At 47.4% G+C, this 19,863-nt stretch overlaps 1 protein-coding gene across 1 annotated transcript; it reads left to right on the forward strand.

Annotated features, from left to right (window-relative positions):
- The first annotated feature begins 16,758 nt into the window (after nt 1-16,758).
- On the forward strand, nt 16,759-19,805 carry LOC101759296 (5'-adenylylsulfate reductase-like 6). The gene is made up of 4 exons (XM_004962766.3): nt 16,759-17,070; nt 18,231-18,406; nt 18,501-18,625; nt 19,069-19,805. The coding sequence occupies exons 1-4, from the start codon at nt 16,867-16,869 to the stop codon at nt 19,485-19,487; spliced, it is 924 nt and encodes a 307-aa protein (XP_004962823.1). The 5' UTR covers nt 16,759-16,866; the 3' UTR covers nt 19,488-19,805.
- The last annotated feature ends 58 nt before the right edge of the window (nt 19,806-19,863 follow it).

Raw genomic sequence — 19,863 nt, forward strand, 5'->3', positions numbered from 1 at the left:
CATTCTCAATTGAACACAAATATATGTATACGCCTTAATTTTGGAAAAAGAAAAGCAAACTCTCGCAAGAATAAGTTTAGCTGCCCGTGAGCCAAATGAACTAGAAGGCTAAAAGCCCGACATAGGAAGCCGAGCTATCAAAACCAAACCGAGCCAGCCGAGGTGCTCTATGCGGGTGAATTTTAGAGTTTACAACTTTATAATTACTATTTTTAATATTTAATATATGTTTTGACGTTAATCTAAATTTACATCAACTCACGAGCCTAATGAGCTAGCCCGAGCTACTAATAAGCCGAGCCAACCTTTTTGGCTCGTTTTGTAAACGAGCCGAGCCGAGCTAGCTTGTTAGGCTAACAAATCAGACCGAGTCGAGCCGACGTACAGCCCTACGTGGAACCCTAGGGGAGGCACTACATCTGCATGTATTTTTATAGTTGTGCTAAAAACTCATCTAATATGTAATTAGACTGTCTTCAAAACAAAATTGTTAGATGAGGATCATACTATTCCATTATTGTCTTGCTTTCGTCCGATTATAGTCCTTCACTACATGACTTGTGTTTTCTCATCATGAGGATCTTTTACTACCATATTCTCTCAACCTACCACTCACCATATCTGGCAGCTCTTTTACTACCAGATTCTCTGTCACAACAATTGATAATTCCCTCTCACACACCTATCATTAACGTCTCCCGTCTTCCCTCATACATAACTCGTTGTTCGGCTCTCTATCTCCTCCTTCATCTCTAAACCCTAATCTATATTAACTCGAACCTCGTTTCGGCAAGTGTAACTTATCATTTGAAGTTTATTCTTATCCAAACAATTTATATGTAGGAGAAGGAAGGTGGCAATCTTACAGTCGAGGAAAGGGAAAGATCAACAATTTATAAACGGATCACTAAACCCTAGGTGCATCGATACATCACTGACGGTGACATATCCACCAGCATCGCCTAAAGGGGGATGTGCGCGGTGACAAATCCGACAGCTGGCGTGCCAGGTAGGGGCTCTCGCTGAGAATCCGCTAGCGAACTCGATGGCATAATTCATCATTAAGCCAATCGTCGCGTTTGAAGCAGGCGCGACATTCGTCTTCGGCTCCTGGGTTTGCATCGTAGACGGCATTGGAAATTTTCATCACCATATTGCATCGACCTCGGAGAAGAAGCCATAAACCATGAAGCTTTGGAGGATCTTGAGAATTTTGGTGAATTTTCAATTTCTGACCTAGTCAGAGGTTGGGGGGACGAGTCCGAGTTCAACTCAACTTCTTCCGCCAGTCGGATTGACTTTCACGAGCCGACACATAAGCCATCGTACGAGTCTGATTACCACCAGAGTTGATTCCGGTTCGGACTTCGCAACGCAACCACTGTTTATCAGGCGGCCCGGTCCAGATTACAATCCGATACAGATGCAATCGAGGACCTCGACTACTACTCGGATCCGGACGAGGAAGCTCCTTTATCAGGTCCACAGCATAGCCTGGTAATCACATCAACTCCTCAAGATAGATTCGTCTACTAGCCCAACATGAAGCCACCTGCTCTTGCCAAGCACGACGATTCGCACCTTATCGCCTACCTCGACACTCTCCCATACTATGAGGGAGCTCCTCTGTTACCCATCTACGAGAAAGGCAGCACCACGGAGGTCATCACTTCAAGCTCAGGAAGCTACTCTCTAGAGAGAGAAATCTTCATCGTAATTGCTGGACAAGAGGATGAAGAAGAAGAGCAACAGGACAAAAACCCTCGACATGAGCGTCGCCTGGACGACGTCTCGCAGGATGAGCTCACTACCAATGTTGTTGGAGAAGAGACAGAAGCTTAAAGAACTCGACGACGAGCAAGAAAAACCGCAAGAGCAGAGCGCCGCCACTGCCTTGCACTGGATCTACCAATTCAGAACCTGGATAACGCCTTTGAAGCAGTTCAAACGTGACACTATCGTACTCCCCTAGCTACCATCGCATCTATTGATCTCATCACCCGCATGATGCCCAAGAACAAGTAAACTAGACAGTTGGCTGAACTGGCAAAACTTGTGTACGAACAACTCAATCAGCAAAATTTGATACAGTCAGTCCAACCCTCCGCATCCCAGCGAAGTCAACATGGCAGCAGCCATAGAGGCTCTCCGTCCAGACCAAGTCAACTCGGAGGTGCCAGACCAAGCCAAGCTGGAGCTGAAGGTAGTTGGGCAGGACTCTCAAGAGGCTGTGGCCACCGTGGGGCTAACCCAGAGCCTGAACGTCTAGTAGGAGGCCTCTGCAACAAGATCAACACCAGTCACGATGCCCGCACCATCATCGATGGACGGCGCAGCGAGCGCGAGCAAGAAGTCGAACACCCAAAGGATGATACTGATGGATTCCCTGCTTTCTCCAGACGTGTGAGGAGGACAACTCTACCTGAAAAGTTCAAACCCCTGGGCATCACCAAGTACGATGGCAAACAAGACCCAGTCCAATGGCTGCGGTGCTACTCACTGTCAGTACAAGCAGTTGGGGGAAACGACGACACCAAAGTCATCTAATTTCCCATCTACGTGGAGGCGGCGCCACTCACATGGTTCGAATCGTTGGACAAGAACTCCATCTACTCGTGGAAGGATCTCAAGGTGGCGTCCACCAACAACTACATAAGGGCAATGCAGCGTCCTAGCAACAGGATCGACTTGTCTCAGGTCAAGCAACAAGAAGGCGAGACCCTGCGGAGCTACTTACATCGCTTCGTTGACAAGGAGGCCACAATCGTGGATGTCACGGAGCGCGACGTCATTGACTGCTTCCAAAACGGGCTCCACGAATGTCGTGACTCAAGACTTCGGCAGAAGATGCCCCGCAAATGTCAAATCTCTCAAGATCATGATACAAACATGGGCAGATGAAGAAGACAGGGAGATCGAAAGGTTCGAGTCCAATCGCAACAATGGCTAGAACAACAACAATCAGAACAATGGCCAACGCAATGACAGGAACCACAACGATTGCCCCAACAATGAAAACCGAAATAACTACTCGAAAAGTCACAACCACAAGTGCAAGCCGGACATTACTGTCGTGACAATCTTGCAGTCGTTCAAGAAGGGTGGTGGCAAGAACCAAGACATGCCCTTGTTTAACGAGCTCCTGAAGAAACAGTGCCCATGGCACCAATACCACAAGCACTCTACGTTAAGAACCAAGACATGCCCTCTTTTAACGAGCTCCTGAAGAAACAGTGCCCATGGCACCAATACCACAAGCACTCTACGTTAGATTGTTTTAGTCTACGCAGAGTCATGAAGGACCTGCCAGAACCATCAGGCACGAAAGACAAAGGTAAGGCTAAGGAAGATGAAGACGATGTTGACAATGGCAAGTTTCAGAACCCATCCAACACCATCAACGTTATCTTCGGTGGAACCCGGGTACTGCTACTTAGCGGTCCCAGAAGCTCCTCTTCAAGAGATAATGTCCATTGAACCCGCGGTGCCAACCTTCCTCAAATGGTCTGAGGTACCAATTTCCTTCTCTAGGAAAGACCAATGGACTTGTTTCTCAAACCCAGGACGGTATCCCCTCGTCCAGGACCCGGTCGTCGCTAGCTCCAGACTTACGAAAGTTCTCATCGACGGCGGCAGCGGTCTCACGTCCTGTTCGCCAAGACACTAAAGAAGATGGACCTCGACGTCACCGATATGCTCACCCCAACGAACTCTCTGTTCTATGGGATCATCCCAGGCAACGCGGCTGTACCACTCGGACAGGTGGTTTTGCCAGTTACCTTTGGGATCAAAGAACACTACCGGACAGAATACATCCGGTTCGAGGTGGCGGACTTTGAAACATTGTACCACGTCATACTCGGAAGACCAACATTGGCCAAATTCATGGCCATCCCACACTACGTGTACTTAGTACTCAAGATGCTAGGACCCAAGGGAGTACTCTCCCTGCACAGAGACTTCACGAGGTCGTACGACTGCAACACAGAAGCCATGAAGCTAGCAGCAATTACCTAGGTACCAAACTTGATGATGCAAGTCTTCACTGCATCCAAGAAGCTATCCCCGTTAGAGCTTGAGATTCCAGAAAAGAAGTCGGGGGCAACCAAGGTCAAGCTGGCAAGTGTAACGACCGTAAAATTCACCAACCAAAATCACTCGCTAAACATCGCTTTCAAAATCTTTCACCGCTTGGGCTCTCTAAAATCCAGTCTTCCCGGCAAGTTCGCCATCCCGGCACCGAAGCCGACCGTCGTCCATCCGTGTTCCCCTTTTATCTCTCCGCGAGTCATGCCGCGTGCTGGACGTAAGACCACCGTGCATGCCTGCGACCGTTCCTGCAATCGCCGCCATCTCTCCCTTTTTCTTCTCTTTTTCCTTCCCTTTTTCCCTTCATTTTTCTTCCTTTTTCTTCTCTTCCTTATTTCCTTTCTTTTCTTCTTCTCCCTTCCTTTTTCCTTTTCTTTTTCCCTTCCTACCTTTTTCTCTCATGTGCCGCACCTTGCTTCTTTTTCCCCTGCCGCATGCATGCATGCATGCATGCACCGATATTTTTTTTTATTTCTTTCTTCCTGGCCGTGCCTGGCTCTCATGCGCATAGCACCCCTGCTAGCCCCCTGCATGCGCACATGCGCCCTTGGTCTCCTGCCGCTTGCATGCACCGCTTCCCCCCTATCGGATGTACCGGCCCCACCTATGCCTACCTCCTTTCCCTGGCACACGCGCCTGCTCCCACGGCCTGGCCCCCCAGCGCTGGCTCCCCTACTGCATGCCACCTGCGCCTGGTGCCGGGCCCACAACTGCCGCTGGCCCTACCTGCACAGCGCACCCACCCTAGCGTAGCGCTGCCCAGCGCTTAGCTCCTCCCTCACGCGTGCCCCTACACCAGCCCAGCACACCACACACCGTTTGCCGCCGCGCTTGCTCACCGCGTGCCGGCACGCGTCCCTGCCGCCTGCCCCTCCCAGCGCACGACGTCGCGCTAGTGCTACACCCCGCCGCACGTGCCCACGCATAGCACCACCGCGCACCCGCCTCCCCGACGCGAGCGCGCTCGCCGCGGTCACCGCGCCCGGTGTGCCTCGACGACGCCGTGCCACACCAACAACTCGCCACCAGTGCCCGACCACGTCGTCCACGTGCATCGTCGCTCAAGCACGCCACCGCATCCCTGTTCGCCTCACCACGCACGCGGAGCTCTACCTCACCACACCACCGTCCTGTGCGCTTCCTGTTCCCGAGCATCCCGGTAGCCATTAACTCCGCCGTTCCTGTGCGCCGCCCGTCGGCAGCCCCTCCCCTCGCCTCCGGCCTAGGCCCTCCGCTCTGCTCTCAACTCCACCACTGAGCTTCCGGCCAACTCCCCTCGCTCCCGTGCTTCCAGTGCTGTTCCCGCAGTCTCCCGCCCGCCGTCGCGGAGCCACCTCAGCCCAAGGTAAGGAGAGGAATCGAATCCCCTCGGCCTCCTCTCTATTTTCCCCCACTTTCTGGTCGTCACCATGCCCCGGCGCCGCCTCTCCCCAACTGTGCCGCCCTCCTGTTTTTCCCGTGCGAGACGTTCTGTCTCGAGGAAGAAGAAAGGTCATTTTGCATTTTCACCCATCCGCTTTTTCCTTTTTGCATACAGACCCTCCCACCTCTCCCAAACTTTCTTCACAGATCAGCCCCTCCATCTCCCAAAGATAATTACAAACAAGTCCCTAGTTCTCGCAGATTGGTCCTAAGCCCTATTTTAACCCCTAAATACATTGTTATCTTGTCATTTAATGCGCCAAACTTCCTCCAATTAATCCCAAATTTGACCACGGCGTCCTCCAATATATTCTTGCCGAGTCATCTCCAAATTCCATGAAAATACTCATTCCTCCTAATTTCCATTCACGTTCTCTGTCCAACCTCATCGGGTAAAGCTTTATTTTTCTTTTATTTATTGTGTGCCCAATTATGTGTGTCGTAGATCACGGAGTGCCCGAGGAGTAGCCCGAAGAGGAGCTTGACGACTAGTACTGTGAGCTGGAGCCCGAAGACCAGCACCGCGAGCAGATACTCCCGGAAGGCTTTGAGGACGGCAAATCCAATCTCACCCTTTGATGCATATTTATCCTAATTTTTCAAACACAACATATTGGCCTATTTTATAAAATTGCATATTGTTTTACTGCTGAAACATGGTTGGATAGCCACCCCTTGATTGTTATGATTATTCCTTGATTGTCCTATAATTATCTCTAAATATGATTTGCTCTGTTTGGATGATAATTACTGCTAGAATGCTTAGGACCTTGTTACTCAATTCAATCATGACTACAATGTGTTTTGTTAAAGAATAAATGTGTGGGTGTTCTAGAAGGAAAAATAGGTTTTCCGAAATAAAGGAAAGAAATGCTTAGATGAGATGGATGGGTGTTTCTTGTGTGAAATGCCAATAAGTTGGGCTCGTACCTTTGTGGTTGAGCAAGGTTGGGAGATATTCATCTTGTTACAATTAAGGACCAAATTGATGTGTCATCTTGCCTAACCCAACCATCGTGCAACCACTCGACCATTGTATGCGGCAACGGCTTAGCATAAATCCCACTAGCTAGTCTGTTAGTCATCAAGAGAGCTGGTGAGCAACGGGAGACCATGGAGAAGGAGTAAGATCTTTGTGACTTAGGTCCCGGTTAAGACCCTATTGGTAGGTCATTAACCCCTTGGTTACTTCCTTGTTGGCTAGTCAGGCTTAGCTAAGGTGGGTAATGGCTTTGATAGGATCTACACCGACACTAAGGTGATCGTGCTGTGGTACCCTACTTGTGGGAAAAGTGTGCAACCTCTGTAGAGTTAAAACCTATCCGAGTAGCCGTGTCCACGGCATTGGACGAGTTACGACTTGGTCACATAACTAGTGCTTGGAGATCGATGGTTTTCATGGCGTGTGTTGGATTTTGGAAGTGTCCGGCAGTTGTGCCGTGAGCTACTGCGGACGGGGAGTCTGGTACCATTAAAACTTGGATCCTTTGTGTAGGATCAACCCCACTTAATGATTCGGTTACTAAAGAAATGCTTTGCAAAAATCCTTTTGAAAATAAACCCTTGCATGTGTTAAAATCTAACTTCATTGCAAATAAACCTTAGCCTTATCATTGATATATCTTGTGCATATTCTTGATTGTATCCCCCTCTGTGGATGGGGTTGGACTTATTCAGTACTTTTGTACTCACCCTTGTTTTGTTGCTTCAGAGGAAGACCTGGACTTCGTCGCCGAGGATTTCGAGTAGGAGGTCGCTTCCGCACCCACATTGCCTGTGGTGTTGGCCTTTGCAGAATGCTTCCGCTGCCATGTAGCCCCGAGTGTTGTCTCTTGATAGTAGCTTGGCTCACTGCTGTTGTTTATTTACTTATCGTTTCGGCGTGGCTTTCGCACCCACTCCCTCAGGAGTTGTACGTTTTATGAACCATTTGTTGAATAAATATGTTATCAGCCTCCTGGGAGTGATATTTGTATCACATTTAGTCTCTACTTATGTGGGGACGCTTCAGCAAGTTAAGTAGACATCAAAGCCATTGATCTTGAACCTGGTGATAGCTCCAAGACAGCCCTAATTGGCATAGGACGGGATCTTAAATAGGAAAACGCGCTCGTCAGCTTCCTCCGAGCCAATCGAGATATCTTCGTGTGGAAACCAGCGGACATGCCGGGCCGTCGGGGGTGCCCAAGGAGTTGATCGAGCACTCACTCAACGTGAATCCAAAAGCTACACCAAAAAGGCAACACCTTCAATAATTCTCCCAAGATAGAACGGAAGCCATCAAAAGGAGCTGGGAAAACTACTCGTGTTGGGCTTCATAAAAGAAGTCTATCATCCAGAGTGGCTTGCCAATCCTATCCTGATGCGAAAGAAAAACAATAATGAGTTGAGGATGTGTGTCGACTACACAGACCTCAACAAGCATTGTCCAAAGGATCCCTTCGAGCTCCCTAGGATTGATCAAGTCATCGACTCCACCGCTGAATGCGCCCTCCTCTATTTGCTCAATTGCTACTCGGGGTATCACCAAATAGCTCTCAAGGAGAAAGTGCAGATCAAGACCGCATTCATCACCCCATACGAAGCTTTCTGCTACACAATAATATCTTTCGGGTTGAAGAACGCAGGCGCTACTTATCAACGGGCAATCTAGGAGTGCTTCAAGAAGTAGCTACACCGCAACGTAGAGGCGTACATGGACAGCATGGTCGTACAGACCAGAAATCCAGACGACCGGATTGCAGATCTAGAAGAAACTTTTACAAGTCTGCGAGAGTTCCGATAGAAGCTCAACCCGACAAAGTGTGTCTTCTGCGTGCCTTCCGGGAAACTACTCGGGTTAATCATCAGTCACCGATGCATTAAAGCTAACCCCGAGAAGATCTCCGCCATCACAGATATGCATGCCCCATCAGGCATCAAGCACATCCAGAACCTGACTAGATGCATGGCGGCCCTCAACAGATTCATCTCAAGACTTGGAGAATGGGGCATACCCTTCTTCAAACTACTCAAGCAGCAAGATAAGTTTCAGTGGACCAATGAGGTAGATCAAGCCCTACAACAATTGAAAGACTTTCTATCAAAACCACCAGTCCTCATGGCGCCAAATCCCAATGAAGACTTGCAGCTTTACATCGCCGCAACTACTCATGTTGTCACCACGGCGATTGTGGTTGAAATACCGGAACTAGGCCATGTATTTAAAGTACAGTGGTATGTCTACTTCGTAAATGAGGTGTTGTTAGATTCCAAGACTAGATATCCACTGATTCAGAAGCTGCTATACGTGATACTACTCACCTCACGGAAGTTACAACATTACTTCCAGGAGCACAAGATCTCCGTTGTCACCAACTTTCCCCTGGAAGAAATCCTTCACAATCGGGATGCAACAGGAAGAATATCTAAGTGGGCGGTAGAACTCGGAGCATTGTCCCTGGAATTTAAATCGAGGACTTCAATCAAGTCTCAGACCCTAGTCGATTTCATTGCAGAGTGGCAGGAAAATTAACTACCAACACCAGCAGAGCATCTAGAGCATTGGGTCATGTATTTCGATGGATCCCTCAAGCTCAAGGATGCCAGTGCAGGAGTACTCTTGATATCTCCCAAAGGCGAACTACTCAAGTACATCCTGCAAATCTTCTAGGATGTTCCAACAATGAAGCTAAATACGAGGCGCTTCTGCACGGGCTCCGCCTGGCAATCTCGCTTGGAATAAAGCGATTGCTGGTCTACGGCGACTCACTGGTGGTGATCAATCAAGTCAATGATGAGTGGGAACACCCCCAAGGAGAACATGGATGCGTACTTTCTAGAAGTACACAAGCTAGAGAACAAATTCTCTAGTTTGGAGTTCGACCATGTCACCCGCGACAACAACATTGCTGCGGACATCCTATCAAAGCTCGGATCTACTCGCGCTCAAGTTCCAGCAGGAGTTTTCATCCATGAGCTAAACAAGCCACCCATAATAGAGCCGACACCATCAACAACCATTAATCGAGATTGGGAGGTTATGATGATCGATGTAGACTGAACCGCTCCCTTCATCAACTACATCAAAGAACACAAGCTACCCTTAGATAAGAAAAAGGCAGAATAATTCTCACGGTGCAGCAAGAACTATGTTCTAGCTGGAGACAAGCTTTACAGAAGAGGCGCATCATCAGGAGTGCTCATGAAGTGTGTCTCACGCCAAGACAGCACGGGCATATTGGAGGAGATCCACAAAGGCATTTTTGGCAACCACGCGTCCTTACACACAATCGTGGGTAAAGCTTTTAGATCAGGGTTCTACTGGCCTACAACTCTCACTGACGCCCAGGAACTAGTCCGCCGATGCTAAGGGTGCCAATTCTTCACCAAGCAGTAGCACATCCCTGCCTACAAGCTAATCACCATACCACCCTCTTGGCTCTTTGCGTGCTGGGGGCTCAACATGATTGGCCCACAGCCCGCGACATCAAGAGGATTCAACCGAATTCTGGTGATCATTGACAAGTTTACCAAGTGGATCGAGGCGAAGCCAATCACTTGCCCTAAAGCAAACAAGGTACTCGACTTCCTTGATGAGCTTGTTCATCGCTATGGCTTCCCTAATCCTATAATCACAGACCTGGGTTCAAACTTCAACAACCATGGATTCTGAGAATACTGCGAGAACAATGGGATCAACGTCCTGTACATCTCTGTCGCTCATCCATGGGTCAATAGCTAGGTTGAGCGCGCCAACAGGATAGTGCTAGACGCTCTCAAGAAAAGGCTGCACAACATCTCCAACACCAAGCGAGGCAAGTGGGTCAAGGAGCTACCCAACATACTCTGGGGGCTACGTACCCAGCCATGCAAGCCTACAACACAATCATCCTACTTCCTCATCTACAGATCTGAAGCCATGTTGCCCACTAACGTCATGTGGAAATCCCCAACAGTTGAGTAGTATGAGGAAGGCGCAGCAGAAGAAATAAGGCATGTAGACATTGACAGCCTCGAAGAAGCTCATTGTGCAGCACTCGTCCAGCCGCAAGATACCTCGAAGGGATCCGCAGCTACCATGACCGAAACGTCAACGAACGATCGTTCAACATAGGTGACATGGTCCTTCGTCGTATCCAGGACACCAAGGGACTGCACAAGCTCAAGTCATCATGGGAGGGGCCTTTCATTGTCTTCAAGGTTACTGTACCTGGATCGTATCGACTAGAACACCCCTCTGGTGAAGACGTCGACAACTCGTGCAACATCGAGCAACTCTGTCAATTTTATCCTTAACTTAGATTTACATATTCATGTAAATTGGCCATCGGCCCTAGTTGTAGATTTACAACTCAACAAAGCAGTCATATTTTTAACGTAATTCGACTGCTTATTTCTACCTTATCGCGGCTTGCAGAAGCAAGTTCGCAGTACTCCTAATGAGTTATTCGACTCCTTGGGCAAAATTGTCCAAACATGGCTTGTAATGACAAGTCCACAATACCACAATGAGCTATTCAGCTCCCAGGGCAAAATCGCCTAATCGCGGCTTGTAATAACAAGACTGCACAACTCCAACGAGCTATTCAGCTCCCTAGGCAAAATCACCCAAATAAGGCTTGTAATAACAAGTCTCCAAAATTCTTGTAAGTTATTCAATTCACTGGACAAAATCATCCAATTGCGGCTTGCAAAGCAAGTCTGCAATAAACTTCATGAGTTAGTTAGCTCATTGGAAAAATTTATCCTTTGGCAGCTTGTAGAAAAGAAGCCATCAGTACCTCAGGAGTTAAATAACTACCTGAGTAACTATTCACCAGACAAATCTGTCTAGTCGCAGCTTGTAATAACAAGTCTGCAGTTCCAGGCTTTCAAGAGCGTAACATCAATACAACTCAGGGAAGTTGTAAAGATAGGCTATAGTCGTCAAAGCCCTAAAGAGATTACTCGTCCAGTAGTCTACTATCCAGATAGCTTGAGTACTCACGCTCCGCAAAAGGACACGTGTCCTAAGTACTTTACAATGTGCATCTGATGAGGCTCACAAAAGAAGTCTTGTGCGTAGACACTCACATTAATCTAACGAGCAACGATCAGGATTAATTGTGAGAGGCACTAAAAATAACAAGTCACAAAGCAAAAAATAATTGTGCACAGACTGATGTATATATTACATATGGAGCATCCATAACTATTTTCTTTACAATACTAATGTTTGCTTGATACAGATCTACTCAAGGTTCAATTGCTTAGCCACTTCCTGAGCAATGGGATCCATCTCTAGCATAATTTCCTTGAAGCGATCGTCGGAGCAATCATCTGCTATCCCTTCAGCCATGGGCTCGAGATTAGCCCTTGGGTAGAAAGACTTCACGAAACTCAAGACTTGCTGGGTAACGGATCTAGCCATCCTATGAATATAGCCGGAAAGCAACTCCGACACATCCTTGAGTATATCTGTCAGCGGACAAGACTCAACGCCCTCAACTCGGGACTCAACCATGTTTGCAATTAGTTGGGCGTCTTCGACAATTTTGCTCAAAGTGGATGTTGCCATCATCATCTCAGCCTCGCACTCCTGGATGGTCTTAATGGCATTGACCAAGTTGATTTTCACCATCTTTACGCATTTTCTTCTCCTTCTCCAGGTGATGCTCCAGATTCTCATATTTCAATACAAGCTTATCATGATGATCAGTTACGTGATAATGCACGTTCTTCATATCTGTGAGTTGTCCCTGGCGATCTTCATTTGACTTTTCGAGCGGTGCACAAATAATGCATAAGAGGATCAATATTACAAATAAAATCAGTACTCAGAATCCAATGAGGAGAGCAATTACCTTTGATTTGCTGGTTCAACGATTTGTTGCGCCCGCTAAGACGGTCATTCTCTTCCTCAAGTTGCTGAATGCGGTTACAATACTCGGGAGCAGCCCCATCGTATTTCATCAATAGTCGGGAGGAGTATTCTCTCTCCTCGGCAAGTTTTCTTTCGAGGGCCTTGGCACGGAGAACTATGTCCCCATAGCCTTCAAACATTTGAGATTTACGGTTGGAGCACTTGATAACATCCTACACCACAACAATAAGTACTCTTATCAAGGCATGGGTACTACTTGCAAGCTATGTGTCAATGGAACAAGCTGAAACAAGCATACCTCTGTGTAAGCGCCGATATGGTGGTGTATCTCCATCACTCCAACAACCACATCCACGTGCAACAGAGGGTCGTCAATCAACTGGATTTCTTCAAGACGTATATTCCTAGCCAACAAAGGATTTACATCAGCCTCAGAACTAATTGCGCCTTGCGGAACCATAGCCAGGTTTTCAGACGGACCCGGCTCGAAAGATACATTGGCGACCAAGGCTTCGAGTGTTGTCGTCACCTCAATTCCTTGCTCTAGCTCATGGGCTACAGAAGTACTCACGGCACCAAATGTAGCCACTGCATCCTCAAGCACCTGTGGCCCAGGGGCTGATGCCACCATACCTCCAGAAGATGAAAATACCTCCCGCATGAGGGCCGCCACAGCAGATATGGCTTTTGGACTGGATGTTTTCTCCATGGGTTGTTCCTATGGCTGGAGGATTGGGTCGAGCGGAGCAATATCTCAAGTTGAGCGGCTATCGCCATCAACCGAAGGACTGGAGTCAGGTCTAGACAAATGCATATCCGAAGATTTCTTGAATAGATAAGTTCTCGTCAAATAGACAGAAAGGAGAGTTACAATAAGTACTCAAAGAGAGAAGCAAGAACTACCTTGTAGATCTCCGCAACTTCAATTTGGATTCTCTCATAAGGCATAGAGTTTTAACGCCAGGAAATGGTGCCTTTGGCGTGGCCTGACTGGTCGCAGTGCGATCCTTGCCAACCTCATCCTCTGCCTTTATCGTTCGAGTTGTCCATATGTGTTGATATCATCAACAACATTGGGCTCTGGATCATCTTCAATGTTGATTACCTCCTCGATGACCGGCGACTTGTCTTGCGCAGCTAGAGCAGCCACCTTTTCAACATCCGTCACCGGCTCAAGTACCTGCAGTCCACCAGTGTCATCTTGAGTAGACACGGTGTTGACATTGAAAACATCCTTTGGAAGTACATGATAATCAGGATCTTGTCCTTCCTCATAGGTAATTACCTTGGGAGGCGCATCATCTGCAGATACAGAATTCTTCACAACCCGCTTCGCAATGACGGTCCTCTTTTTCTTCGGTGGCGGAGGGATTGCGGCTTCAACCTCATCTGTTGCAGAGTGTTTCTTCACTGTAGAGGAAGACCCAGCCTTAGCAGACGATTGGGCCTCGACTTCATCCGCGGCATCAGAACTACTGCCGCTGGAGGACTCGACTACCTCCTCCTCTTGGTCATCACCTCTCATAACTTCCCGCGTAAACAAACAAGGAATGGCATCACAAATATCTTCAGATCCAGGAGGAGGAGGAGCGGAGAAGTACAAAGCAGCATCTTCCTGCAAAATGAGACGAGTCAGTTGACAAGTACATTCAAAATAAGTACTCGGGGGCTAGGGTCACGGGTACTTACAGGCTTCGGTCGGTGTGAGGCACTGAATTCCCGCACAATAGTGGGGATCCCACATACGTTCTTGAACATTCGTTTGAGCCTAACATGATTTCATCTGTGCTGATTTCATCAGGAGAGAAATTGGATGGATCATTAAAGCCGATGTACTCATAGCCTAAATGACAGCGCTACTGCAGCGGCTGAATCTATTGCTTAATAAAGCTGAATGCAACGCCAAAATCGATCAGACCTTATTTCTTCAAATCTGATATCCGCTTCACCAGCTTGGGTACTTACAAGCAATCACCATGCTTTGGCTCATCAAGCCACCGGTTGTTCCAAGAGGGACGGTGTCCTATCAGCTTGGGGAGTTTTGGATCATGGTTGCCAATGTAGCACCATTTTTATTTCCACCCAACATTGGAGTCTATCAATTTGTAGTCCAAATATTGGCTACTTACTATCTCTTGCATCTGGATCCCGACGCCTCCAATCAAGAGGGTATGATCTTTTGAGGGTTATGGCTTCACACGAAAAAACTTCCGAAATAATTGAAAGTGCGGCCTGATCCCCAGAAAAGCTTCGCAAAAATGGATGAAAACAGCAGTATGGAGGATCCCATTGGGGTTTAGATGAACCAATTCCAATTTATAGAAATCCAGCAAGCCCCGAAAGAAATCTGAAGTTAGCAATGCGAGACCCCACTCAATGAAGTGGGCAAATATTACCGTCTCATTGGGATAAGTCTCTAACGGACAGGCGTTGTCATATGCAGATCTTGAGTTGATGAAATTCTGATCTTGGAGTAACTTGGCAGCTACGAGCGCCTTAATTTCCTCCTCCATTAGAGTTGACCGCTTCCAGGCACATACCGGATTTGGCGGCGCGGTTTGACTGGTTTTCCCATATTTGGGCACCAACAACTGCGGCTCTTTTTTTTCATCGGACCTTTTCTTCTTCTCGCCTTCATCCGCTTTGGACGCAGCAGCTTTCCTTCCCATCTTAATGTCACGAGCGTTTTCAATCGCATATGCTCGGGGGCTGTGAGGTTGGGGATGGCGGTAGTGTTCGAAGATCGAACAGTGGCAGCAGCGTTAGGGCTATGGTGTAGAAGTTGGAAAGGTAAATGGCAAGAGTAAAACAGAAGGGATAACTTTCTCCGTTATTTATAATAATGGCATGTAACAACTACGCAAATGAATGAAGGGATTTTGATTTAAAGGATCCCCATAATTCAGTACACCTGATTGGCAGTTTCCTTTATTTCATGAGGAGATAAGATCTCTTTCCAGAGATGATCACGTTGACCAAAGGTTGACCCTTATACCTACCAAACTAGTCAGCTAAAGCTCGCGGGCTGTGTGCCACGTGTCCATCGGCAGAAAAGTTTTTTCTTCGAGTTTTAAGGGGAAAGTGATACAAATTATAGATTGACCATTAGCCTGATTCTTCGATTCAACCTAAGGCTTGGGGGCTACTCCATATGGAGTACGGTTTTCGTCACACTTCCATATAAAATTCAAGGTTGAAGGATATGAACCTGAGTTAAATGAAGATTGAGCACATTCTAGCTGCATGACAGTTTTTGGTACCTTTGAAAACTCAACTAGATGAAGTACTTGAAGAGCACCAAAACTAATCGGTGACGTTTACAAAAGTACTCGAAACTGCTGCATTCAACTTAAAAAAGTATTCAGGGGCTTGTCGTACATACATCTATGGACCCACCAGAAGGTTTGGACAGTCCTAAATATAGGGCTAGACACCAAGACGCATCTGACATGGAGACCATGGTACAGGATGGCGTAGTCTACGTGGAAAGACAGGAACTAGTCGAGGATAAGGAAAGTACTCGTTGTAATAAGAGTAGAACTCCTTTAGTCGTATCTAACTAATATTCTTGTAACCAACCGACCTGTAACCCTGCCCCCAACTATATAATGCGAGGCAGGGACTTCCTCCAAAGCAATTCAATCCAACCAACACACAGGGTATTACGCAATCTACTGGCCGAACCTATCTAAATCGTGTGTCTGCGTTTACCTCCAAGTTCCTAATCTCGACGAGCCCTACTAACCAAAACACTACCTCGGACACCACTCTCGGTAGGTTGCCGGGTCTAAACACCAACACCCACGAAGACATCGTCTTCGTCTTTAGCAACTGGCGCACCGACACCCACCGTTCGCCCTGCGCCTTCTGCCATCCTTCTGCTTGCGTGCTCTCCCAGCTTGCCCCCGCGCCACCCTCCTCCTTCATCTACAGCGACTCCCGCACCGGATTCGCTCTCGTCGGCAGCCGCCATCCTAACCCGGCTCTGTCGGGAAGCTCACCGTCACATCCCCTCCTCCACCACCACCCACTAGTTGTCCTCTGCCGCCCGCGGGCCATCAGCGCCCCACCACCTCACGCCTCAAAACCCGTCGCCACCACCGGTCCCCCCTTCCCCCCCCAAAGGACCCTTCCTCTATCACCCTAACATCAAACCCTGACAACCCCAAATCCGAACCTCAAACCTAACCCTAATCGACGGAGCAAGCTGCGCGTGTGGAAGAATTAAGGAAGGGGACGCGAGGAAGAAGGGCGAGCATTGGAATCTCATTGCTCATGGGAAATCCGGTAATAGTGTAATACCTCCGTATATGCATCAAATAAATCGAGTATATACGGGCAGGATTTGAGGTATACTTGTACAACACCGTTAAGATGAGTACGGCCGTCCCGTCCGACCCTAATTCCAAGAAGGGCACATCAAATCTCGAAAGATTCCCAAAGCTGACCCTCCAGAAAACCAAGAAATCTCACTCCTCCCCCCTCCTCTCTCCCCTCTCGCCCCCGTCGCCATGGCCGGCCGCCTCCTCCCCTTCCTCCTGCTGCTGGCGCTGCTCCCCTCGCCGGCGCCGGCTGCTGCATCTGCACGAAATAAGGCGCCGGTGGAGCCGGATTCGGGGTGGTGTCCGGGCCTGGAAGAAGGTGGACTGCCGTCGTTCGCCGCCGCGCTCCGGGCAACCTGCCCCGTCTCGGCGGAGGGGTACTCGGCCGAGGAGGTGCGTGCGTGTCTCCCAGCTCTATCCTCCGGCCGTTTGGCTGTTTGGTTGGCCACAAAATCTGTGCTTTCGGGAGGGTGAATCGGGCGGTTCGGCGTACGGTTCTTGGCGGATCTCACACTTGCGCGCGTTCAGATGCTGATGCTGAGAAATTCCTGTGCCGTTCACACTTCTTGATGCTGTTCCCGTCGCAAAAAAAAAAACAACTAGTTCCTCTTGGTTTCTTCACTGATTAGGGTGGATTCTCCTGGGTAGCTATGGATATGGATAAATAATCTTCTGTTTTTCAAAGGTTCGCCGAGACGGTTGGATGCGTCTGGATCAAACTGTGCTGAGTGGATTGCTTATTCATTACTTTCTTGGTAGAATCGCTTCCGTGATCCCCTTTACTTCGTGTTGACGGAATTTACCTGTTCTTTGTTTATTTTTCAAGAAAGATAGCTAAACTAAGTCAACGCAGGAGTATCAAGAACAGTGTGATGCATAGCCTATGTTCTTGGCCTTTCGTTTTACCATTCTATTAGAGTTTGAGACTATACGACCCTAGACTCCTGGTTCATCGAAAGTATTACCTTTCAAGAATTTCTCGCTTGTGATTTGCTTTTGTATTTTTTATTGGTTGAGGTGGCAACTTTCCAACAATTGAACTATTTTTTTTCTTGTATTATTTGCATCTTCAGTTGTTTAAGTGTATGATGCACATGGTCCCAGTTGGAATGACTCAAAAGTTCATTTGATAGTGAATGGCAGTGTAGCACTAATGGGAAAGCTAGGAACTAATGTAGAGTCATGAAGTAGTGCTGCTGGGTAGGATCAGGGGCTGGTAGAGATGTACATGGTGCTTCAATGGAATTTAATTAGCTACAAGTGAAAACAGACGGCCGCTGTATGTTGCTTTGTCCACGTTATTCTTTAATTCGGCAGGAGGCATTAATGTGACAAGGGAGTGTAATACAGTGGATAGCCCATAATAACTTTGTATAGCGAATATATCGTAGGGATTAGATTATTTGCAAAGGAGAATGGAAAACCATATCATGACTTTTTGCTGGTTGGCTTGGAGTTCTATTGTGTAATGTGTAGGGTAACGTACTAACATTTGTTGAGTAACTTTGGATCTGAGGTGTCTAATATGAAACTCATTTCAAACATTTTGGCAGGTTAATGGGGAGGAACTTGTCAGGATGTTAGATGGCAAGAAAGAGTACACAGCTGTCCTTTTCTACGCATCATGGTGCCCTTTCTCACAACGAATGAGACCACTCTTTGATGATCTGAGCTCAATGTTTCCACAGATTAAGCACTTGGCTGTTGAAGAGTCCAACGTCATGCCTGCGTAAGACCCAAATATGTTTTAGTGTTGTTACCTTTCATGGGCATCAATAAGCCAAGGCCCATGGTTAAAACCTCTTTCCTTCTATTATTTGCAGTATTTTTTCAAGATATGCTGTCCGTACCCTGCCTTCCATAATAATAACCCATGGTTCATACGCATTCTGGCCTCTTGGTTCTAAAGATCTGGACTCTATGGCCAACTTTTACACTGCTGTAACAGGTATGCTTTATTTTTATTATGTATTAAAACCTGTGGTTCGAATCTTGCAATATTTACATCATGTCCGTGCGTGCGTGTGTACTCTGTGTGTATGTTGTGTATTCGATTTTTTGTGTGCACTTGTGCGTGTGCATGCATGCGCGCGTGTGCGTGTGCTCACCTGCTAGTGTACTCTGTGTCTATGGTGTATATGTGTTTTCATTTTTTTTTCTGCGTGTGTGTACTCTTTATGTATGTCGTGTATTTGTTTTCCCTTCTTTAATGAAATGATATGAACTATGCCGAATATATTGTTGCAACTACCATTATATTACATTACATTTGTTGTATGCTGCACTGTTCTTGGTTAATAATAATTGGATAATTTTGAACATTATTGGTGGGAAAGAAGAAACCAATTTATGTTACTTTACTCTACTCAAGCAAGAGTTGGTTTCATGCAGGTCAAGAACCAGTCGCATATATTGGTCCTCGGAAGTGGAGCGCAGCTCAGAACACACACTATGCTAAGTTTTGGAACAGCTCTATTAGTGAAGCAGTGAAGCAAGAACCCTACCTAGCATTCAGTATCCTATTTATTTGCCTGAGGATATTCATGTTCTTCTTCCCAAAGTGCTTCGCTCTCATCAAAGGCTTCTGGACCCAATATTTCCAGCAGATCAACCTTGGAATCCTTGCCAAGTTGAACCAGCTGCTTGAATGTGTGCCTCATGCTGTGGACGTGAGGAAGGTGTGGAGCAAGTTGAGGCTCGTGGCTGGAGCTAAGAATGCTAGGGCCTGGGCGTCGTCTCTAGCTTCGGTGTCGCTTGGTGGGCAATCTTCTCCCCGAGCTGCTGTTGGATTGATGGGCTCGACCTTTTAACTGTGAAAAAGGTGTGCTGATTCATTGAATTGCGCTGGATGAAGTAGCTCCTGTAGCTCGCATGAGCATGTAGAGGCAGATAAGATCTCTGCTCAGAAAGATACATCTTGTTTGTAGCATGTAAATCTTAGGGATACTGTTGAGCTTTTGTAAATCATACTGTAACATTAGCCCTGAGCGACCATCAGGCTGCGTCTAGGCCTTTAGCAACAGAAGACGCAGCATAAATTCGTTTCTTCCCCTCCCCTGAAAGCATTGTCAAGACATCTTCTAGCTTCATTTTCTAATGTCTTTGATTTTCAATGTAGAAGTCCTTCATTTGCTTGTAATACGTAAAGCGTTTCAGGCGATCCGTTAGCATCAATCTAACATTTTG

This window comes from Setaria italica, chromosome III (assembly GCF_000263155.2).
Source record: "Setaria italica strain Yugu1 chromosome III, Setaria_italica_v2.0, whole genome shotgun sequence".
In the NCBI taxonomy this organism is placed as follows: domain Eukaryota; kingdom Viridiplantae; phylum Streptophyta; class Magnoliopsida; order Poales; family Poaceae; genus Setaria; species Setaria italica.

Bases quoted from the DNA above. Each gene is read 5' to 3' on its own strand.
- LOC101759296 (XM_004962766.3), top strand. From the start codon at position 16,867: ATGGCCGGCCGCCTCCTCCCCTTCCTCCTGCTGCTGGCGCTGCTCCCC. The intron at 17,071-18,230 runs GTGCGTGCGTGT...ACATTTTGGCAG, and splicing joins AGGGGTACTCGGCCGAGGAG to GTTAATGGGGAGGAACTTGT. The intron at 18,407-18,500 runs GTAAGACCCAAA...TATTATTTGCAG, and splicing joins GAGTCCAACGTCATGCCTGC to TATTTTTTCAAGATATGCTG.